The sequence below is a fragment of the Stegostoma tigrinum genome, chromosome 16, assembly GCF_030684315.1.
Source record: "Stegostoma tigrinum isolate sSteTig4 chromosome 16, sSteTig4.hap1, whole genome shotgun sequence".
NCBI classification, from domain to species: domain Eukaryota; kingdom Metazoa; phylum Chordata; class Chondrichthyes; order Orectolobiformes; family Stegostomatidae; genus Stegostoma; species Stegostoma tigrinum.
Window position 1 is genome coordinate 4,555,497 of NC_081369.1, and position 22,215 is coordinate 4,577,711.

Sequence of the window (22,215 nt, forward strand, 5' to 3'; positions counted from 1 at the left end):
TGCGTGAAAATGTTTCACCTCATGGCACTGTTACTTCTTTTGCCAATTACCTAAAATGTGCGTTCAGCTTCTCCATCCCTCCAGCAATGAGAACATTTCTCCAATCTATTTAGTCTAGAACGCACAGTTTTAATTGCATCTCCTCACAACCTTCATTTCTCCACACGAAACTTCTCCAATCTAGGTATCTGGAGTCCCTCATCCTTGGAACCATTCTTGTGAATCTTTTCTGCACCCATTTTAATGCCTTTGTATGTTCACACATTTTCAAAGGGCCATCAAGGATGGACTTATAAATGGTGGCCTAGTCAGCGACGGCTGCATCCCGTAAAAAAAGTGAATAAAGATGAAAAAAAAAGTTTGCTGCCCAGCATTGTACATTCATAGTACATATCTTTTAAAAGACATGCTCATGTCATCTTTACTGTATCTTGGCATATGACTGTGGGTCTCAGTCTCCTTCTTAAATAGGACTACTTGAAGCATGCCATTTGTAAATGAATAACTTAGCATTAGGCCAGACACCGAACTGCCTGTGACTGCAATGCATGTACACACCAGGAGAAGCTGTAATGAACATATTTTGACTCTTTTCAGTGCTATATTGCCCACTTATAGTTCTTATATCATGGAAGCATTGCTTCATTGGGTACAAATAAGAACCAGGAGAATATGTAGACTATTCAGCCCCTCAAGCTGATCCATTTGACCAGTCCAACCCGTCTCCGCCTCCCTAACCGGTTCTTCCTCTCACCCATCCCTTCCTCCCACCCCAAGCTGCACCCCCATCTACCTACTAACCTCATCCCACCTCCTTAACCTGTCCGTCTTCCCTGGACTGACCTATCCCCTCCCTACCTCCCCACCTATCTTCTTTACTCTCCATCTTCGGTCCGCCTCCCCCTCTCTCCCTATTTATTCCAGTTCCCTCTCTCCATCCCCCTCTCTGATGAAGGGTCTAGGCCCGAAACGTCAGCTTTTGTGCTCCTGAGATGCTGCTTGGCCTGCTGTGTTCATCCAGCCTCACATTTTATTATCTTGGAATTCTCCAGCATCTGCAGTTCCCATTATCTCTGATACCATTTGATATGATCTTGGCTGATCTCACTTTGGCCTCAATTCCATTTTCCTGCCTGCTCTCCATAACCCTTCAATCCATTACTCATTAAAAATCTTCCTCCTCAAATTTACTGAATGTCCCAGCATCCACTGCACACTGGGGATGTGAATTCCACAGATTTGTGATCCTTTGGGAAAAGTAGTTTCTCCTTGCCAGTTTTAAATCTGCTGCCCTTTATCCTAAAGCATTCTAGATTGCCCCACATGAGGGACCATCTTTTCTCCACTTACTCTGTCAATCCTCTATAGCATAACATTTCTTTCTAGCAGGCAAAGCTCAAATAACAGTGGCAGAACACTCAGAACTGGACATGGTATTCCAGTTGAGGTCAATCCAGGCTTTCATGCAGGTTTAATACAATTTCTTTGCTTTTTTTCACTCTCCAATTTAGTTCTCAAGAATGCTGCTCTCAACCTACCTTGCCATCTTCCAATGACTTATGTGCCCAGATTTCTCTGCTCTTGCAATCCCTTTAGAGTAGTACCATTTATTTTATGTAGTTGTTGGCATTTTTCCAACCAAAATGATTCTCACCACAGTTTTGCATTGTTTGTGAATGTTGAACTTGTGCCCTGTACACCCTGGTCTTGGTCACTATAATACATCAGGAAGAGCAGAGGCCCTAACACCAACTCCTGGAGAACTCCATTGTAAACCTCCCTCCAGTCCAAGAAACAACCATTAACCACTACTGTTTGTTCTCTGTCATTCAGCCAATTTTGAACCAATGTTGCTACTGTCTTTTTTATTATAAAATATTCACAAGTCTGTGGTGTGGCATGGGATCAAACAATATTTCGATGTTAATGTGCATCTCATGAAATGCATTACTATTATGATGTCTGTAACTCAACTGAAAACCTCAACCAAGGTAGCCAAACATGACTGCTCTAAACATATTGGTCCTGGCTTTTTATAATTAATGTTTAGCCAAGTGATGATCAAATTTGTCCCAAATTATTGTTTCTAGAAGCTCCCTAACATGCAAGTTGAATTGACCAGCCGATAGTTTTTGGGCTTATCTTTACACCCTTTTTGGAAAAAATACACTTGAAAATCTTTAGTCTTTCAGGACCACCCAGGTCTAAGAAAGACTGCAAAATTATTGTTCCTCAACGTTTTCTACCCTGGCTTTCCTCATTATCCTCGGGATGTATCTCATTCAGTTCTGATGACCTATCAATTTTAGACAGCCTATCCAACACCACCTCCTTACTCATTGTAAACCCTCAAGCCTGCTCCACTATTCATGATTGATCAACATTCCATACATTCATTTTCCTGTGTCTTCCCCACAACCCTTGATTAGCCGATTGATAAGAATCTATACCTCAGCCTTAAATATACAAAAGACTCTGTCCTTACAGCTGTTGTGACATGGAGGTCCAAAGACACTCAATCCTTAGAAAAATGTCACTCCTCAGCTCAGTCTTAAATTATTGCCCCTTTACTCAGACTATGCCCTCTAGTCCTAGACGCCCCCATGAGGGGAAACATCCTCTCAGCATTTACCCTATCAATGCTATTAAGAATCCTATATGTTTCAGTGAGATCACCTCTCATTCTTCTAAACTTTCAGTGCATGGAGTCCCAACCTATTTAACCTTTGCCCATAAGATAAATGTCATGTGTCTAAAGTACTTCTCTTTTCACCATATGGGGAACATTTTCTTCCTTGGTAAAGACAATGCAAAGTATTCAATTAATACCTCGTTGATGGTCACTGCCTCCACACATAAATCTCCTTTTCATCCCTAATCAGCCCCACTCCTCCTTTTATCGCTCACTTTGTATTTATATGCCTATAGACACCTTCTGGATTCTCTTTCATGTTAACTGTCAGCCCCTTCTCTTACTCTGCCTTTTCAGTACTACTGAAATTGGAAAAACACATGCTGTTATAGAAAACAATTAGAAATCTTTAAAAACAACTATCCAGTGCATTATCAGATCATTTTAACTTCTCCATATTTTTCAACAGATAGGTTCCTTTGCATCTTTTTCAATGTCAAAGTGAAAAGAGCAAAAAGGACAGCATGGATATGAAGTGGCTGAGTGACAGGAAGCAGTAATGGTAAACAATTGTTTTTCAGACTGAAGAAAATATAAAAGTGGGGCTCCTTAAACATTACTAGGAATATGGATATATATTAGCCTCTGAACAATCTTCAATTATCAGCAAAGACAACCCACAATGACACCAACCAATCCATTAAGCATCTCCCACGTATGACACTGCTGGGAATGAAAGCCTGCTTCCTTCGTTGGGAACACATTGTCCCACATTGAACAGGTTGACTCTGATCTGTGCAATGTTTCAAACCGGTAAGAGCAGTTACCTGTTGTAGACCAACCACGTGCTACGATTTAACGTGCTTTGTTCAATACTCACGTGTCCCCAAAGAGTCCATGGTAATATCCAAAGTAGACGAGCGACTGGTCGTTGTAGAACGTGCTGCTCAGTCCATTCCCAACTGCATAGCCCTAAAACACGGAACATATTATCACCAGAACAACCATGGCTCCTGTCCACGTTCCACCCTGATGACTGACTCCACGACAGACAAGTGTTGGTATTCATTGGACACCAGGCATTGGATGGTGCCCACACTGCCTGACCTCCAACACATGGAAACACTACAGCCTACACCCGTGAGGATCATCCTCATCCCCAAGCCAGGGGATAGTGGGTTTGATCTCCACTGCACAAATTGAAGGGCAAAACAGAAATCTGACAATGCTGACAGGACTGGGGAGTTCAGAGGTGAGTCTGAAGAAGCACTAAGCCTAGTCTCCACTTTGTCCTTTCAGGTGGAGATCAGAGATCTCACCATATTTTCAGAGTACAGCTGGGTGGCTCACCATCATGTTGTGGACAATTTTTCATCTGGAGACATCAGATTTCTCCAGCCATTATTACATTGGTGATGGCTCCCTAAGCATAAACTGGCTGCTGTGTATCCTACATTATAAATATTGGTTACAGTGGCCAAGAGGCTCTCTGAGATGTAGTGACAAAATACAAAATGCAGGCTTTTTATTCTCTCACATCAACGCCCCTTTATTTAATGCTTCAGTCTCATGTTCAGAGTATGGGGACAGGATTAGTGTTCCTGATTACAATGGAGACACTCCATCCAACAATGACATCTAGAGGCAGATCCAAGTTTATAGCAGAAGGAATTGCATTACCTTGAGGTTAATCTTAGCTGGGCCATCAGCAATTTTCAGACTCAGAGTCGGTGTATAGACACCCCCATAACTTTCACCGAAGATATAGAAATCATTGCTTGTGAAGTTGGGGAACTTGCTGAAGAAATCCTTCAGGGCCAGATAGTTGTTTTCTGCAACCTAGCAAAGTGGAAAGAATACAAGTTCGGGGTTAGTGCTGTGTTTTCCACAGGTGAGGACCCCATGGTGAATTCGTGCACTCTGGCCATTGACTATGCTGCGATCAGGGCTGTTAGTTGCCCTTAAAACTTCGAGGTTGACTGCATACATGTCCCAAGATATTCTGCTAAGGCCTTTTGCTTCCAATTTGGAAGATGTGGGTTCAAGACTTTAATGAGCAAACCAGGTAGATACCCCTGGCATCAACACTGAGGGAATGCTGCACTGTCAGCAGTGTTGTCTTCAGATCTGCTGTTAATTCAAGACCCCATCTGTCTTTCAAATGTATGTAAAACATCCATGGCAATATCTCAAAGATCAGGGCGATGTTAATCGGAGGCATGCTGGTTCAAATTTATTCCTCAATCAACATTACAACAAAGATTATCTGGTTTTTATAGGATCTTCCTTTGCCTAAATTTGTTGCCATATTTCCAACATTACAAGAATGGCAATACTTTAAACTCCTTGTTTGATTCTGAAGCACTTTGGGATGTCTTAAAGTTATGAAAAGTGCTATTGAAATACACAAGTTTTTATCTTTGATCCTGCAATTAAACTGTCCTCAGCCACAGAATACCACAAACTGAAAATATCAGACTCGCAGGATTTTGAATGTTCCCAGTGTCAGAAACCTGTCTGATTTATTACAAACTAGTGATTGGAAAACCAAATTAAAAGAAACAGAAATTTATGGAGAAACTCAGCAGATCTGGCAGCATCTGTGAAGACAGAATACAGTATACAGTTAATATTTTGAATCCAGTGACCTTTCTTCAGAACACAAAAAGCAATAAGGCATAGAGTAGGGGTCAATGTTTTAGGGATGGAGGGCAGAGTTTTGAATACTGGTATTAACAAAGCAAAGTGTGGTTACAAAGGCAGCAGTTTCATTGTAATAATGGATCTTGATAGAGTGCCACAGGGATTCCCAGCCCCCAGTAAACACCTGGCACCATCTAGCAGGGCCTAATGGAGGCAGCAAATTGGCCACAATACCTCATCATCATCAGTGGCGTAGTTTTGATCATCCGAGTAGGAGAAACCAACTCCAACTGGGGACTCCAGGTACAGAACATTGGCCACTTTATTCCAACTGTACTTGTTGATGTAGAGTGTATTGCCATCATCATTCACCTGAAAGTAACACACGGGAGTCAGTGACCTGAATCCACAGTTACCAACTGCCCTATGCATATTATCTTCTTAATGACCAGTTAGTCAGAGTGTTTGAGATGTACAGGACAGAATCAGACCCTTCGGTGCAAATTGCCAACCAGATATCCTAAATGGATCTAGACCCATTTGCCAGCACTTGGCCTATATCCCTCTAAACCTTTTCTATTCATATAGACATCCAGATGTCTTTTAAACCTTGTAACTGTATCAGCCTCCACTGGCAGCTCATTCCACATAGTCACCATCCTCTGTGTAAAAAAGTTGCCCCTTAGGTCCCTTTTAAATCTTTCTCCTCTCACTTTAAACCTATGCCCTCTAGTTTTGGACTCCATTACCCTAGGAAAATTTATCTTGTCTATTGATCCTATCCATGCCCCTCAGCCTCTGACACTCCAGGGAAAATAGCCACAGTCTAGTCAGCCTCCCCCAGAGCTCAAACCCTCCAACCCTGGCAATATCCTTGTAAATCTTTTCTGAACCTTTTCAAGTTTCAGAACATCTTTCCTCTTGTGGGGAACCAGAACTGATGAAGCAAGAATCCAGAACCTGTCTGTCTTTCCTTACAGTAGATTTATTCAGTGTGAAATATTACAGATATCTCTTCAGATTCCATGCCTCTGTTAGCAAGTGTCTTTTTATGCGTGTTCAAATGCCCATCCGACCAATATTTTCCACTCGTTGAACCTCAAAACAAAAACCTACAGATGCTCAAAAATCAGAAATAAAAACAGTCGTTGCTGGAAAAACACAGTAGGTTCGAGCAGCATCTGGAGAGAGAAAGCAGTTCAGAAGAAGGGTCACTGGACCTGAAGTGTTAATTCTGCTTTCTTTCCACAGATGCTGTCAGATCTGCTGTTTTACCAACAATTTATGTTATTGTATTATGAACCTCAACTGAATACAATTGACAGCCTGGGCTCCCAAAGCCCACACTGCTGAATAATCTCCACATCCACTCTCACCAAACTCTAGGCTCCACACACCAGGAAGACCCTCAGCATTTTGCATTAACTCCGGTTCACCCCACTTTGCCATTGCTTTAGTTGTGGTTGAAACTGTTCACTGACCAATAAAAGATCATTTTCTTGGTGCAAAACTGAGAGGCGCCTTGTTGTTGGTTACTGTAGCTGATAGCTTTTGCTGAGCCTAGATTTCAGCTCTATTCCCTTCCTAGAAAGGCCGGAAGGAATTTTCAGCAGCTCTGTGGCCCCCTCCCTATCCTGTTCACTCTGTACACAGTCTCACATTTCATGTCAAAATACTATTCCCACTTTTCCCCATGGATGAGTATAAATAAAGCACACAAAACAGGAGCAGTAGGCCATTCAGCCCTTCAAGCCTGCTCTGTCATTCAATATGATCATGTCTGATCATCCACCTCAGTACCCTCTCCCACTTTCATCACATACTCGTTAATCTCTTTAACCCTACGAACTAATCTGACTTTCGTACAATGTACAATCCTGGATGGCAGTGAGCTAGACCAACCAGAGGATTGCACTTTCATTCCTAATTCGTATCCAGGGAGGTGAAAGGGAGAGGGGCAGCCTAGGTTTCCAATCAGATACCACCCGAGGTTGGTAGGTGGGCACCGCGTCAGGACAGAACCAGGGACTCTAGCTGTTCCTTTCTCACCAGTCCAAGTGAGGTTAAAGCCAACACTGTTAATGTGCCAGAAATTAGCGAGCAGTGAATCTCAATCATCACCCTTCGATAAAGGGAATACTTACATGCAGAGGGCCATTTTCAGAGAGGAATCCATCTAAGGAACTACACCCAGGCCCACCGTTCAGCCAGAGGACCACAGGGTCTTTGACTGGGTTTCGCTGAGACGTCACAAACCTGCAAGACACAAAACACTACATTCTGGTGAAATCTGGTGACATCCCTCACTGGGGTTTCACTTCTTCCCAGTGATATTATTGCAATGTATCCAACTGATCTGATAGCATTTGTGAACAGGAAAACTGAGTTAATGCTCTCAGTCGAATGAGAGAGTGTTTTTCAGAAGAGGAGTTAATTTGACCTGAAATCGTAACATTGTTCTGCTCTCCACAGATGTGGCCAGACCTGCAGAGTATTTTCAGCATTTTTCTTTTGTCAGATTTCCAATATTTGTAGAATTTTCCTCCATAGAATTAAGTTTACTAATCATAAAAAATGCAAGCTGAGTGTTCCTCAGTGTCATGTCCAGCACCCAACCATCTTCAGCTGCTCCATCAACAACCTTCCCTCCATTGTTATGGCACAGAGACAGAAAGTCAAATCAAATCAGTCTTACAACCTCTGTATTCACAGCACAAGAAAATTTAAACCAGTCACTCAAAACTGACTTCAATAGTTCCTAACCAGACTCTTGAATAACCAATTCCAGACTCTGCAGATAATCAATTCCAGATAGTTTGTACCTTAAAATTTAAAAACAAAACTTAGCAATTTATTCACAATATAGTAACATTAGCAGAGGTAAATTAAGTAAAGTAATCTAATTGGCCTATGCTATAAACCCAGAAATCTTGGTTTTCAGCCTCATTCATGCAAAATACAGACAGACTCAGTCAAGGGATAAACAAAAATAACAAAAACTGGCCAAACTATTGAAGTGATTTTCATGATGTGTTGTTCCACAGGCAAAGGTAATTGATGCCTTGATTGATTTTCTGAGGATGTTGATCAGGATCACCTTTTCAGTTCACTCAGGTAACAGCAGTAAAACTTATAACTCAGAAAATTGAAAAACTAGGAGCTGGTCATGGCAGGTTAGACAGGGAGCTATAACGCCAACAGCCAGATTCCTGTTCACAGAAATTACAGTCTAAAGCCCAATTCAAACTCTGACCACTCCCTGACACACTAACCATCTCCTCCATGAGGTCCTAGTAACCACCAAACATGTGCCACCTGCTTGAGCACAAGACCTTTTTCAGACTTGCTGGAACCATTCCCAGATTCTGACCTTCGTTAATAGCCAATTTTTGCTGTCTGTTTAAACATAATGCTCTTCCCCAGTGACAAACTGTCTACAGGTCAAACAATGACCTTCAATTAATTTCCAGGCCTGGCCTCACAAATAAACAAAAGTTTGTTTGATCTGTTTCCCTTTTAACACAAGCAGTTACCCACAGTCCAGAAGTCATCTTTAGCTTGTGGTTTCTATTCACAGCTCCAAACCATAGTTGATAAAAAGGCATAAAATAAAAATAAACAAGAAAAATCAGTCAGCACTCTAACATCATAAGATCAGAAGCAGGTATGTTTATTAACGATGGCACAATGTTCAGCACCACTTTCACATACCAAAGCAGTCCATTTTCAAATGCAGCAAGAACTGGACAATATCCAGACTTTGGCTGGATATGTGACAAGTGAAATCTGCACCAAACAAATACCAGGCAAATGACAGTTCCCACAGAATTGAAACATCATCTCTTGGCATTCAATGGCATTACCATTCCTGAATCCCCAACTCTCAACATTTTAGGGGTTACCGTTGACCGGAAACTGAACTGAACTAACAATTTAAGTATTATGTTTACAACAGGTCAGAAGGTAGGAATCTTGTAATGAGTAACTCGTCTCCTAACTCTTCAAAGCCCGTTTACCATCTACAAGGCACAAAAGTCAAGAAGTGTGATGGAATACTCAGTCATAAAGACATACAGCATGGAAACAGACCCTTTGACATCCCATTCTTAACTAGTCCCATTTCCCTACGTTTGGTCCATATGCCTTTAAACCTTTCCAATTCACATACCTGTCCAAATGTCTTTTGGACGCTGTAATTGTCCCCACACTACCACTTCCTCTGGCTACTTGTTCCATACAAGCATCCCTGCTACATGAAAATATTGCCCCTTCAGGTTCCTTTAAAAAAAAAATCCCTTCTTACCTTAAACCAAAGCCTCTAGTTTTGGTCTCCCCCACCGTGGGAAAAAGACCTTGGCTATTCACATTATCTATACTCCTCATGCTTTTGTGAGCTTTTATAAATTCTCCCCACTTGCCTGGATGAGTGCAGATCCAAAAACACTCAAGAAGCTTGGCACCACATAGGGCAAAAGGAGCCTGCTCGATTGGTACCACATCTACTCCTGCTCGATTGGTACCACAACCACTAAAACTCCGTAGCAGCAGTATGTACTACCTACATGATGCACTGCAGAAATTTACCAAGGCTTCTTAGACAGCATTTTCAAAACCTACAACCATTACCATCTACAAAAGGACAAGGACAGCAGGTATATGGGAACACTACGCCTGCAAGTTCCCTCCAAAACGTACATAAAGCTGACTTGGAAATATATTTCATAATCAAGGAACTCCTTCCACAACAGCAATGTGGATATACCTACACTAAATGGACTTCAGTGCTTCAGGACGCAACTCATCAACACCTTTTCAAGGGCACTTGGAGATGGACAATACCCAAATCCTATGAATGTAAAAAAAAAGCCTTAATTGCAAGAGAATTGATGCTCAAGGATCAAGTCTTGCAACAATTGAAGTGGGTCAGTGTGAGACCATACATGGAGCACTGTGCACAATTTTGAGAAAGGATAGACTTGTACTTCAGGCAGCATGGTGAAGGTTCACTAAAATCGGTTCCTGAGATGACAAGGTAGTCCTGTGATCGGAAGCTGAGTAAATGGAATCCATATTCCCTGGAGATAAAGAGAGAGGGGATTTCATTGAAACATTTCAGATTCTGATGAGACTAGACAGGGTGGGTACTGAGAGATTGTTCTAGATTCCTCAACCAACAGAAACAAAGGGTCACCACATCAGGATAAATGGGAGTTCATTTAAGGCAGATGAGGATAAATTTCTTCACTCAAAGACTTGTGAATCTTAGCAACTGGCTACCCCAGAGTTATGAATGCTCCAGCATCCACTACATTGAAAATTGGAATAGACCAATATTTGGTCTCAGGAAAAGGTTTACTGGGTAAGAAAATCAAGTTTAAAGGTATGATCACGGTATAGCGGGTTCAACAGAAGAATAAAAGCTTTTCCTACATCTATTTACTCACTTCCCTGAGGTTATAACTGGGGCCAAATTACTGACTAGTAAAAAACTTGTCATTGTTGTTGGCAAACACTCAGATACAATAGTTCACATGATATATGCTATCTTCTGACCACAGTCACAGTGATTTTAATAGCAGGTCAAGTTGTTCTTATGACCCACTACAGTGTACTTTGATGCAGACCGTCCATGGCACAAACAAAATTCCACTGGTCAATCTATAGCCACCTCAATGCTATTGCATAAAGCTCTGATGCAAGCACAAGGTTATCATATTTTACCGAGAGAAACACAAGGCTCCCTATCCAACTCCATGATCACACTTTGGCTGCAGCATCTATATGGTGCACCACAGCAAATCAAGTAATCCTCTGTACTGCTGGAGAGAAGCAAGAACAGCAATTCTCAGACCTCCAGATTCCACATTAACTGGACACGGAACTTGAGTAATAGAAGTCTACAGCATAGAAAAAGGCCCTATTGCCCATTAAATCTGTACCAGTCAAAACAAGCATTGAACTATTCTAATCACATTTTCTAACACTTGACCCTTGTCTCGTCTGCTCTGGCATCACAAATGCATATCTAAATACTTCTGAAATGTTATGAAGTTTCCCGCCTCTCCCACCCTTACAGGGAGTAAATTCCAGCTACCTACCACCTAAAAGATGAAAATATTATTCCTCACTTCCCCTCTAAATCTCCTGCCCCTTACTTGACTCTACGCCCCCAATCGCTGGGGTGCTGTGCACAATTTTGAGGAAGGATAGACTTCATATCTATTATATCTGTGCCCCTCATAAATTTAATACATTTGTGATGGCCCCTTTAGTCTTTTCTACACTAAGGAAAACAACCCTCAGTGCGTCCGGTCTCTCTTCATAACTGAAACTCTCCAGCCCAGGCAACATCCTAGTAAATCTTACCTGCACCATTACAGTAATGGTTTCTTCATTGTACTTGGGTCAAAATTCTGAATTTCCCATCCTCATCTCATCATGGACCGCAGCAAGAAGGGGCAGCCATGCACCATCTTTTCAAGGAAGTCAGGGATAAGTTATAAATGCTAGCCTTGCCAGCTAAACTACTGACCCAAAGGCAAATACAGTTTGAAAATCTTGATACTTTTCTTTCTTGTGTAATTGGGTTTTGACCTAATTCTGTAATAACATTAGTCCATAGCAATACCGAGACACGTAACATAATACCTCAAATCATTCCCAGCAAAGAGGAAGCAGTCTCGCTCTGGCATTCACTCCAAATACAACTGAATTTGTAGGATCAATTTGAACCTCATATTTCACCAAGACACAGTTTAAATGTTCACACATCCATCATACCCACGTGGAAATCTAGTTACAGTGCTGCATGGGAGGCTCCTGTTGAGGAAATAGTGTCTAACTAATGGTTTCTGAAGCACTGCAAATACAGGGTCCAGTCAGAAAGAACTGAGGTTCACACAGTCAGAATAAATGAAAAAGGAACAGTTTAGAAACTCAATGATAATGGGAACTGCAGATGCTGGAGAATCCAAGATAACAAAGTGTGGAGCTGGCTGAACACAGCAGGCCAAGCAGCATCTCAGGAGCACAAAAGCTGACGTTTTGGGCCTAGACCCTTCATTCAAGTCTGATTGAGAAAGATAGACAAGGCAATTGTAATGAGCTTGAAGCTACAACATGGAAACAGACAACCTTTCTACCTCTGTATTCACAATAAAAGTAAGATTAAACCAAAGACTCCCAATGGTCCAAAACCATATTTTTGAATAACCAGTTGTAGACTTTGTGAATAATTAATGTCCAAACGCCAGTTTTATATTATAAACAATTTAGTAAATACACATAACTTTATCAGACATAAAATTAAACAATACAATAAGCTAATTAATATCTGTCCTTTAAATCTGAAACATTTGTTTCCAGCTGCCATTCACACAAAAGACAGACAAACAAACAAACACAGTTAAGGGATAAATAAAAGAATATAACAAAACTGGCAGATTACTGAAACAGTTTCCATGATGCATTGTTTCATATGCATCAATATGGACTCCTCAATGGTTTTTTCAGAAATGTCAATCAAGGTCATATTCTCAGTTCACCCAGGCAAAGGCAGCAAAACTTCTATCTCAGCGTCTGCTCTTTGGAATTCCAGAAGCTGGTGTAGCAGATCAGGCTGGGAGCTTTCAGATTTTCATGCTGTCTGAACGGCAGCTGAGAACCATTTCTCCAAAAATAAAGTTCAAAAATCAACTTTCGTTCTGGTTCTGCCCTGACAGCCTGATTGAGGCCTCAAGAGTGAGTTACTATTCATCAACTATCATCTGCTTGAAGAACATAGGATCTTTTCCAGAACCAATTCTCAGGTACTGACTATATAAAGGCCAACCTCTTCTGTTTGAACACAGTGCTCTTCCAGGGAGTCATTGAGCCTATTAAAGCCATTTAAACCAAAATTCAGTCTGTAACTAGCCTCTCAGGAGCACAAAAACTGACGTTTTGGGCCTGGACCCTTCATCAGAGAGAGTCTAGGCCCAAAATGTCAGCTTTTGTGCTCCTGAGATGCTGCTCGACCTGCTGTGTTCATCCAGCTCCACACTTTGTTATCTTGGATTCTCCAGCATCTGCAGTCCCCATTATCTCTGTAATTAGCCTCCAAGCCTGGTCTCACAAAGGAGTAAGGGTTGTTTAGTTAGTCCTTTTCCTTTACTGCAAGTTGTCCCACAGTCCACCAGCCATTTCCAGCTCAATTCTGCGTTGACAGAAGAACAGTAAAAATATTGAAAATTCAGTGAGGGTTCTAATACTGTGTTTAGAGGGAACTGGTTTCATATGCTGTTAGGTCAAATTTTCAACTTAGAGCCAAAATGAAGGAAGATTCCCACTATTACACATGTTAAATAGGCCTCTATACTCATGATCATTAGAGGACAAATTATTTTCTCTGCATTCTCCACTTCCTCCTTCCCATCTGAGGGATTAGACAGTGTCAATATGGATTTCCAAAAGGGAAATCATGCTTACCAAATCTATTGGAATTTTGAAAGGACGTGACTAGTACAGTTGATTGGGGGGGGGGGGGGGGGTGGGAGGTGCTGCAGTCGATGTGGTTTATTTTGGACTTCCAGAAGACATTTGATAAGGTCTCACAATATAGCTTAGAATGTAAAATTAAAGTGTCTGGGTTTGGGGGTAATGTACTGACACATATAGAGAACTGATTGGCAGATGGAAGCAAAGAGTAGAAACGAATAGATCATTTTCTAAATGGCAGGCAGTAATTAGTAGGGCACCACAGAGATCAGTGTCATAGAGTCAGAGATACACAGCACAGAAGCTGACCCTTCTGTCTAACTTGTCATTGCCAACCAGATAACCTGTGTAATGTTTTGCACATTTGCCAGCATTTGGCCCACATCTCCTAAACCCTTCCTATTCATATAACCATCCAAATGCCTTTATTGTACCAGCCTCCACCACTTCCTCTGGCAGCTCATTCCATACGTGCACCACCCTCTGCATGAAAAAATTGCACCTCAGGTCTCTTTTAAGTCTTTCCCCTCTCACCTTAAAATCATGTCCTCTTGTTTTGGACTCCCTCACTGCAGGGAAAAGACCTTACCTATTGACCCTATCTATGCTCCTTATGATTTTATAGACTTCTATAAGGTCACCCCCTCAGCCTCTGATACTCCAGGGAAAGTAGCCCCAGTCTGTTCAGCCTCTCCCTATAGCTCAAGCCTTCCAACCCTGGCAATATTTTTCTGAACCCTTTTTTAAATTTCATAACAACCTTTCTGTAGGAGGTAGACCAAAATTGCACATAATACTTTAAAAGTGGCTGAACCAATGTCCTGTACAGCATCAACATGACCTCCCAACTCCTATTCTTAATGTACCGACCAAAGGCAAGTGTACCAAACACCTCCTTCACTATCATCCAATCTACCTGCTTTCAAGGAACTATGAACCTGCACTCCAAGGTCTCTTTGTTCAGCTAAATTCCCCAGGACCTTACCATTAAATGTATAAGTCCTGCCCTGATTTGCCTTTCCAAAATGTAGTACCTCACATTTATCTAAATTAAACTCCATCTGCTACTCCTTGGCCCATGAAATCAAGATCCTGTTGTACTGAGGTAACTTTCTTGGCTGTCCACTACACCTCTAATTTTAGTGTCATCTGCAAACTTACTAACCAAACCTCCCATATTCACATCCAAATCATTTATATAACTGACAAAAAGCAGTGGACCCATTATCACAGGCCTCCAGTCTGAAAAGCAACCCTCCACCAACACCCTCTGTCTTCTATCTTTGAGCCAGTTCTGTATCCAAATGGTTAGTTGTCCTTGTATTCCATGTGATCTAACCTTGCTAGCCACTCTACCGTGAGGAACCTTATCGAATGCTTTACTGAAGTCCACATAGATTACATTCAATTGCTCTTCATTATTTTTCAAAAAACTCAATCAAAATAATGAGGCATGATTTCCCAAACAGAAAACCAAGCATACTATCCCCAATCAGTGCTTGGAACCCCAGATAAGTAATATCTTCAAGTTTGCAGACAAGACAGAGCTTGGTGAGTGGGTATGTTAGGAGAAGGATGCAGAGATACTTCAGTGTAATTTGAACAAGTTGAGCGAGTCAGAAAATACGTGGCTGATGAAATACAAATGTGGATAAATGTGGTATTGAAGACAGGAACATGGATTGTCTGAATGGTCACAGATTGGGAAAAGGGGATGTGCAGTGAGACCTAGGTGTCCTTTTATACTAGTTGCTGAAAGCAAACACGTAGGTGTAGCAGGTGGTGAAGAAGGCAAACGGCATGTTGGTCTTTAGAGTGAGAAGTTTCAACTACAGGAGTAGGAATTGCTGTAATTTTATAGGGCCTTAGTGAGATCACACTTAGAATACTGTGTTTAGTTCTGATCTCCTTAATGGAGGATGGATGTTTTGGCTATGGTGGGAGCGCAAGAAACTCCTTTTACCAGACTCATTCCTAGGATGGCAGGATTGACCAATGAAGGTGGACTGGATTGATTAGGACTACATTTGATGGATTTTAGAAGAACGAGGGGATTCTCTCACAAAAGCCTATAAAATTCGAGTAAGACTAGACAGAGTAAACACAGGATGCATGTTGCTGAAGACCGGGGAGTCCAGAACCAGGGGTGACAGTCTGAGGATACAGAGTAAGCCATTTAAGACAGAAAGTGACACAGAGTGTGACATAGAAGGAAAAGCAGAACATTTAGGAAGGGGAGATTGAGTGACAGAATAAGGAAGAGTGCAAGAATGAGTGAGGTAGTGTATACAAAGCAAGCAAAAGGGAACCACTCCTAGGTAAAGAATCAAGAACAGCTGAAAAGCCAATTCAAGTTTCAGTTTCAACTCGTGTGCAGTTGTAATCTGTGCTGGAAATTAATCCTCAGTTACAAGCACTTAAAAAAATACTTAGCTACTCCAATTCCTGAGAGCCTGATATGATGTGGCAATAAAACACTGGACTGGAAAGTCCCTAGCTTCCATGCCTGGTGAGTGCTGAATTAACTGATGTCAGCTGGGTACTAAATCTGACTTCGATGGAGACTGTGCTCAGGGAAAAGTTTTATTCCCAATTGTCATGTAAATACTATGCTTGTGCAGCTCAGCAGTGATGCTTGTCACAGTTGATGAGTAAACCAACAATCCTAGCTAAGCTTAGACATGAATAGCAATTAATTTGAACACTGGTGAGTTGTCAAGTAAGGAGGTAAAATATATGCAAGCGTTATTCTCCAAAATTACATCAACTGACAGAAAACAAAACAAATTTTCAAATTAACATTGGACTTTATGGGCCTGAAATCTGCACACACATGCACCAGAGGTGGTGCTGCTTTGAAGGCCTGCAGCTTTATCCAAGAATTTTGGTAATTATTGACTGCCTCAGGGACGGGCTCATTGCCACATGACAAGGAATCACCAGACATCACGTAATGATATTACGAATCAATCTGGTCTTCTTACACAAAGGAAAATCTGAAATTGCCTGTTCCCTGGCACAGCATTTTTGCATGCAGCCCGCAAAGGTATCTTCCAAAATACTTCTGTCAATTTGACTTGTACAATTCATGAAGATTTCCATCCCTCATGATATGGCTTTGTTACAAAGCATTATGATTTTTCACTTAATTCTTTGCCCAACAGTATAACTACTGTTAGGCAGACAGACATTCTCCTCCCAATGTTTTTTGACCTTGTTACTTTTCATCTCTACTCTTCCGAGTCTTCACTACACTTGGATCTTTCTTCTCTACGATACCTGTATCATCCCGAGTTTTCAGGGCTGCCCTCCCTGTTCCATGATGATATTGTCTGTCTTTTCAAGACATAAAAGCACATTGGAAATTTAATTTCCAATTTTCCTGACCATGCAACTATATCTTTACCATGGCTAATGGATCAAACCTACTTATCTCAATTTGTACCATTAACCTTCCCACAATTGCTACTGCACTCAGATAAAGTACTTTTAAGTTTTATAGTTGCTTGAACATTTCCTTTTGCTACTTTTATGTAGCTGGTGCATTGGTGCACTAAACCTTAAAATGTTTCTTCCTATTAAACGCTGCATCACCCTTTGCCACATATAATTTTAATTTCTCTTTTTAGATTTATACATTTCCCTTTACTTGAACAACCCTCATATTTGAGATGTGGACCAGTTCTCCTGGACTCATTGACGCTTTTCTGTGCCAATTCATTACATTTGAATGATCTACATAACTGGACCATCAAGTCTCCTTGCACCTGTGCTGTTCTCCCTTAAAGCCATTTGAGAATTTGCCTGTTATAACCTTTTTCAACCCAAAGTGGATGAAATCCATTTGCCACAGTTTGACTCATGCCCTGAACCTAATAATTTCTTGGTACCATTACACTTCCATTTACCAGTACAAACCTGCTGTTATCAGCAAATTTGGACGAGTCTCCCTCTCTGTCAGCTAAATTATTAATAAATCCAGAGGATAGCTAAGGCTTCAGGATTTTGGGACTTCAATTATTGTACCTGTCTATCATCCCTATTGTCAGATGCCTGCTACTCAGCCAATTCTCTGAACAGGTCAATAATTCATTTCAAAATTTCAAGAGTTTCAACTTTAACTAACAGCCTTTTATGAGATACTTTATCAAAAGTATTCTGGAAGCTCATAAGAAATAACATCCATAAATACATCTTCCACTTTATTCGACTCTTCACAAAATTCAGATTCATCAGGCATGACCCCCCTCTCACAATGTTGGCTGTCACTGATCGACTGAAACTTTTCAAATTATTTAATCACCCTATCCTTACATGATAAGCTTAGTAGTTACATTGACTGGTTTATAATCCCTTGGTTTTCTTGTCTGTCTGTCTCTCCCCCTCTCCTTCCTTAAAATAGTGGAATGACTGACAATTTTGTTATCTGTAAGTATGCTTCTTGGATCAAGAAACAGTTAGAAAATTTGCCCCAAGCAGGATCTGTGCTCTTCTTCATTATAATTATTTTATTAAGGCTAATTAGGGAGGGGTATCTGTGATTCAGTAAGTGTGTCCGTGGTTTCTGGGCATACTGGACTCTTCCTTAACTATAAACAAAGTCACTTCACAGCATGTTCATCATGTCCTCTTTTTTGTTGGAGCAATCAGCAAAGTCAGATTTAAAAGGGTCTCTTACTGTTTCTGATTACTCTCTTTCCTCAAAGTAAGATGTAAAAAGTAGATTTTCTTTTTGTTCCCTTTGCTATGCTTTGTATCTGACCCATTTGCTTTTGTTGTTGCATTTTTACATGCTTTCACTTGTTGTCACTAACTAACTGTTCATCATTCCCTTTATTGGCAAGTGGAGCATTTGCATCCCAAGCCCCTACGCTCCAGCCATTTTTAAAAGTGTATTGGTATTTTTGTCGGTAGATATTAATAGTCATGAGTTAGACAACTGTTCATGGATCTGCAGACAGAAGGGCATACTTGAGTTGTCAAGCCACATCTATACTGGTGATTCAAACCCATCAGAAAGTTACCAGGTAATCCTTCACAAGAAGCAGGACAAATCCAATCTGCCAATTACAATGCCATCAATTTAAACAGCAAAGTGATGAAAAAAGACATTGACTATGTTATCAAGCAGTACATAGTCAGCAATAACAGATGTTTAATTAGTTTGTACTCTGACAGGCTCCAGGCTCAATTACAATCTTAGGTCCAAATAGACACACGAGCGTTTGTCTCAGGACAATACAGCGTAGAGCTGGCGGAGCACAGTTGGCCAGGCAGCATCAGGGGAGTAGGCAAGTTGACATTTTGGGGCCGTTATTTTCTGAAGAAGGGTCCCAACCCAAAATACCAACTTTCCTGCTCCTCGAATGCTGCCTAGCCTGCTGTATTCTGCCTGACTAGCAGCAGCAGTTCTTACTATCTCCGAGTGAGTTAACTCAGGACACACCTTTTCTAAATCATTCATGGGACACAGGCATTGCTGGCTTGGAAACTATATAGTGTACATTCTCAACTCCCCTGACAACAGGTGGTGAGGAGGCTTTTCAACCACTTCAGTTGATTTTCTGTGAGTAGATCCACAATGCTATTAGGAAAGGAGTTCCAGGGTCTTGACACAGCTGCTCTGAAGGAATAACCAAATATTTCCAAATCTGGATGGTGAATGACTGAGGGGTACTTAAAGATGGTGCTGTTCCCAGTATCTGGTTCTCCACCACCTAGAAGAGCAATGGCAGCAACTGTATGGAAACACCAGCACCTGCAAATTCTGTCTGAAGTCATTCACCATCCTGACGTCCCACAGATCTGGGTCAATATTGTGGAACTAACTACAGCACTTTGGGAGTGTCTTCATTATGTGGACTAGAGTGGTTCAGGAAGGTGGCTCACCAGCAACTTCAGAGACAGTAAATGTAAGCCTTACCAGTGATGCTCAAAGCCATGAATAATTTTCATAAATTACTTGCATTGATATAATATCTTTCACAACCTTAAATATTGTGAAGTGGTTTTGAGCTAATTAAGGTCTCTTGAAGAACCATCACTATTGTGTATGAAATCTAGCAGCAAATGAAACTTAAACTTTAAAGTTTCACTTACTTAGCACACCTTTTTAACCAGCACCACACAAGCCAAAATTACAAAATGGCTCACAAACACTTATTTAAAACTTGCATGTAATGGATCATGTAAGGCTTTACAAGTAAGGAAGTTGCCTTCAGTATGCTAGGCGTTCTACTCAAAGTAATTTGGTTGAGCTGTCTGTGACTCACTAATGACGGTATCTGACTGGACTGACTTTCAGAATCCACACCACTTGAAGTTTGAGGATTGCCAGTTTTGCAAACTGATCCCATGGGACTGGAACCTGAGCTCACGGAGCAAACAGGAGACTAGTCTGCTCAGTCTCTCCCTGCTGTTCGTGGGCTGTGCCTGAAGATCTTTCAGCTCTGCCACTTAAATTCTCAGGTTTCACATCAGAATCTCATCTGCTCTTCCCCTCCCCAGAGGACACATTTCAAAATCGAGGTGTCAACTCTTGAATTTGAGGAATGGAAAGAGACTGCATTATGATTAAAAGAAATGACAATGTTCACTGGGACCACATCATTGCTCTAGCAGGGTCACCAAGTAGTTACAACTCACTGTGCTATTCTGGACTGTCAATGATAAAGGAAGGCTGTAGCATCATCTAAAAAAAGGCCAGATAGCTAAAGAAGCAAGGAACAACAAAGGGATGTGGGATTACAAAACTACAAAAGATAAGAAACAGGGACTGAGTAGTACAAATGGTTTGTTTTTGTTGCAATTTCTCAGTTTCTTAAAGACAAAAACAGCTGTTAATACCTGCAAATTTTAGTTGATTTATTTTCTTCAGCACTACACAGACACTTGTGAACAGACATGGAACAATGTGTAAAACACAATTAAGGCATAGATCAGTCCTGAATTTGTTGAATTGGCCTCAGGAGCTTCCTATGGAGGTGAGGAACAAGGGACTTTGGCTAATTTACCCTAGACAACAACACAAGGGTCAATTGTTATCCATCTATCATTCCAGCTGCTGACATTAAGTTTCGGAGTTGGGATGTCAGGTGTGGCTGTACAGAACGTTGATGAGGCCACTTTTGCAATAACTGAGTATAATTCTAGTCTTCCTGCTATAGGAAGGATGTTGTTAAACTTGTGAGGATGTAGAAAAGATTTACAAGGATTTGCCAGGGTTGGAGGGCTTAAGCTATAGGGAGAAGCTGAATAGACTGGGGTATTTTTCCTTGGAATGTTGGAGCCGAGGGGTGACATTATTGAGGTTTATAAAATCATGAGGGGCATGGATGGGTAATAGCCGAGGTCTTTTTCCTAGGACAGGTAAATCCAAAACTAGAGGGCATAGGTTTAAGGTGAGAAGGAAAAGATTTAGAAGGGACCTGAGGGGTTGCTTTTTCATGCAGAAGGTGGTGCATTTATGGAATGAGCCATCAGAGGAAGTGGTGGAGGCTGGTACAATTACAACATTTAAAAGGCATCTGGATGGTTACGTGAATAGGAAGGGTTTAGGAGGGATTTGGGCCAAATGCTGGAAAATGGGACTAGGTCAGCTTGAGATTATGGTCAGCATGGACGAGTTGGACCAAATGGTCTGTTTCCATGCTGTATGACTCAGACTCCCTGACGCAGCACCGGCTGGACAATCAACTTTGCCAATCTGCTAAAATCGGTTGTTTTACTCAACAAATTTATCTTTCGGGTGTCTGGTTTACATAAGACAAGGACTAAATTAGTAGTAGTATGTAGTTAATTATCCCACCTTCTTCACTTTTGCTAAAATCACCCAACATTCAGATTAAAAACATAGAAGAGGAGTTGGCCATTCAGCTCCTCAAATCTGTTCCCCAGACATTGAGATCACAGCTGACCTGTGGCCTAACACCATATATCTTTGGCCCATATCCCTAATACCTGTAATAAAACTTTATCTATCTCAGGTTTTTAAATCAATAATTAATTCTGCATCTGCTGTTGTTTGTGAAAGGGCATTCCAAACATCTACCAATCTTTCAGTGTAGAAGTGCTTCCTAAGCATAGGAAATAGAAACAGGAATAAGCTGTTTGGCCCCTCAGGAGGACTCTGTCCCCATGGCTCTTCATGGCAAGGAATTCCAATAACTCTCATCCCTCAGTGAAGAAATTCCTCCTCGTTTCAGTCTTCCCTCAATTGACAGTGAACAAATAATCTGTTTGCACAATCACCTCGCCATGTGAAAATTGTCTGCCACTTTTCCTGTACTACAATGGTGACTAAAATGATGTACTAAATGGTGACTTCATGAAGCAAAATACTAAAGATTCTAGAAATAAAAACAAAAATACTCAGAAGCAGAAATAACAGTTATTTGTGGCTTTTCATCAGATCAAAGGAATGGCCCTGGAACCTGCCTACTATTTGGAAAACATTATGTTCTCAC

The 22,215-nt window shown here is 41.1% G+C and overlaps 1 protein-coding gene across 1 annotated transcript in view; it reads right to left on the reverse strand.

Annotated features, from left to right (window-relative positions):
- LOC125460066 (lysosomal protective protein) overlaps nt 1–22,215 on the reverse strand; it is a 41,196-nt gene that overhangs the window by 15,233 nt on the left and 3,748 nt on the right. Inside the window, exons 2-5 of the mRNA XM_048547157.2 lie at nt 7,420–7,531; nt 5,510–5,647; nt 4,313–4,471; nt 3,513–3,604 (exon numbers count right to left, since the gene is read on the reverse strand). Of these exons, the coding sequence (XP_048403114.1) occupies nt 3,513–3,604; nt 4,313–4,471; nt 5,510–5,647; nt 7,420–7,531 (501 nt within the window). The remainder of the gene's footprint in view (nt 1–3,512; nt 3,605–4,312; nt 4,472–5,509; nt 5,648–7,419; nt 7,532–22,215) is intronic.